The sequence below is a fragment of the Naegleria gruberi genome, assembly GCF_000004985.1.
Source record: "Naegleria gruberi genomic scaffold NAEGRscaffold_77, whole genome shotgun sequence".
NCBI lineage: Eukaryota > Heterolobosea > Eutetramitea > Acrasida > Naegleriidae > Naegleria > Naegleria gruberi.
The window spans coordinates 206229-207235 of record NW_003163250.1 but is presented as its reverse complement, the minus strand read 5'-3'; the positions used below and the strand labels follow the sequence as shown (position 1 = coordinate 207235).

The 1007-nt window shown below is 39.5% G+C and overlaps 1 protein-coding gene across 1 annotated transcript; it reads right to left on the bottom strand.

Moving 5' to 3' along the window:
- Positions 1-5: 5 nt before the first annotated feature.
- Positions 6-692, bottom strand: NAEGRDRAFT_75177 (uncharacterized protein; the record flags this gene model as incomplete). The annotated part of the gene is made up of 2 exons (XM_002669864.1): positions 6-391; positions 445-692. Coding segments are annotated over 2 exons (634 nt in total), but the record flags the coding sequence as incomplete, so codon positions are not given.
- Positions 693-1007: the final 315 nt, after the last annotated feature.

The window sequence follows — 1007 nt, the reverse complement described above, 5'->3', positions numbered from 1 at the left end:
CAAACCCAAACCCAAACCCAAACCCAAACCCAAACCCAAACCCAAACCCAAACCCAAACCCAAACCCAAACCCAAACCCAAACCCAAACCCAAACCCAAACCCAAACCCAAACCCAAACCCAAACCCAAACCCAAACCCAAACCCAAACCCAAACCCAAACCCAAACCCAAACCCAAACCCAAACCCAAACCCAAACCCAAACCCAAACCCAAACCCAAACCCAAACCCAAACCCAAACCCAAACCCAAACCCAAACCCAAACCCAAACCCAAACCCAAACCCAAACCCAAACCCAAACCCAAACCCAAACCCAAACCCAAACCCAAACCCAAACCCAAACCCAAACCCAAACCCAAACCCAAACCCAATTCGGTTTCAATTGAGGAAGTTCTTTATCACTCGGAATTGATGGTGAATTAAATAAGAAATCCTTCATCATTGACATTCCATCGAGTACTGATTTATCATGATTCACTCCAATCCAAGGATCTTTAAACTTTTCTGGAGGTATTACTACTGTAGTAGGTGAAGATGTTGAAGATGCCAAAGATGATGAATTTTTCGGAACATCCCAATGATCAGGTATTGTTGTATTCAAAGATGATGTTGTTGAATTATCATTCATAATAACCCTCTCTACCAAAATCTTCATGGTTCTACCATTACTGGAGGAGGTGCCAGTACTTGTCATTCTTCTAAAGAAATGATGTGCTGCTGCAAGTTTGTTGTGGGCGAGAAGTGATTTAATTTTTTTTGGAGTTGTTAAATTTTTTAAAACAAACTTCTACTTGGTTACTTGAGAATGAAAAATATGCTGCGCACGCATTCTTTCATTAGTAATATATTCAAGAATCAATAATTCATCGAGGACAATAGGAAATGTCCGCCTTATTGAATGCTTGTTTCAGCAACTTGTTGGTTCAATAGACTTGTTGTAATTTTGCAGAAGTTCATGTTAAGCAGTTATTACAAAATGTATCTGCAATTTTATTAGATCTGTAAAATC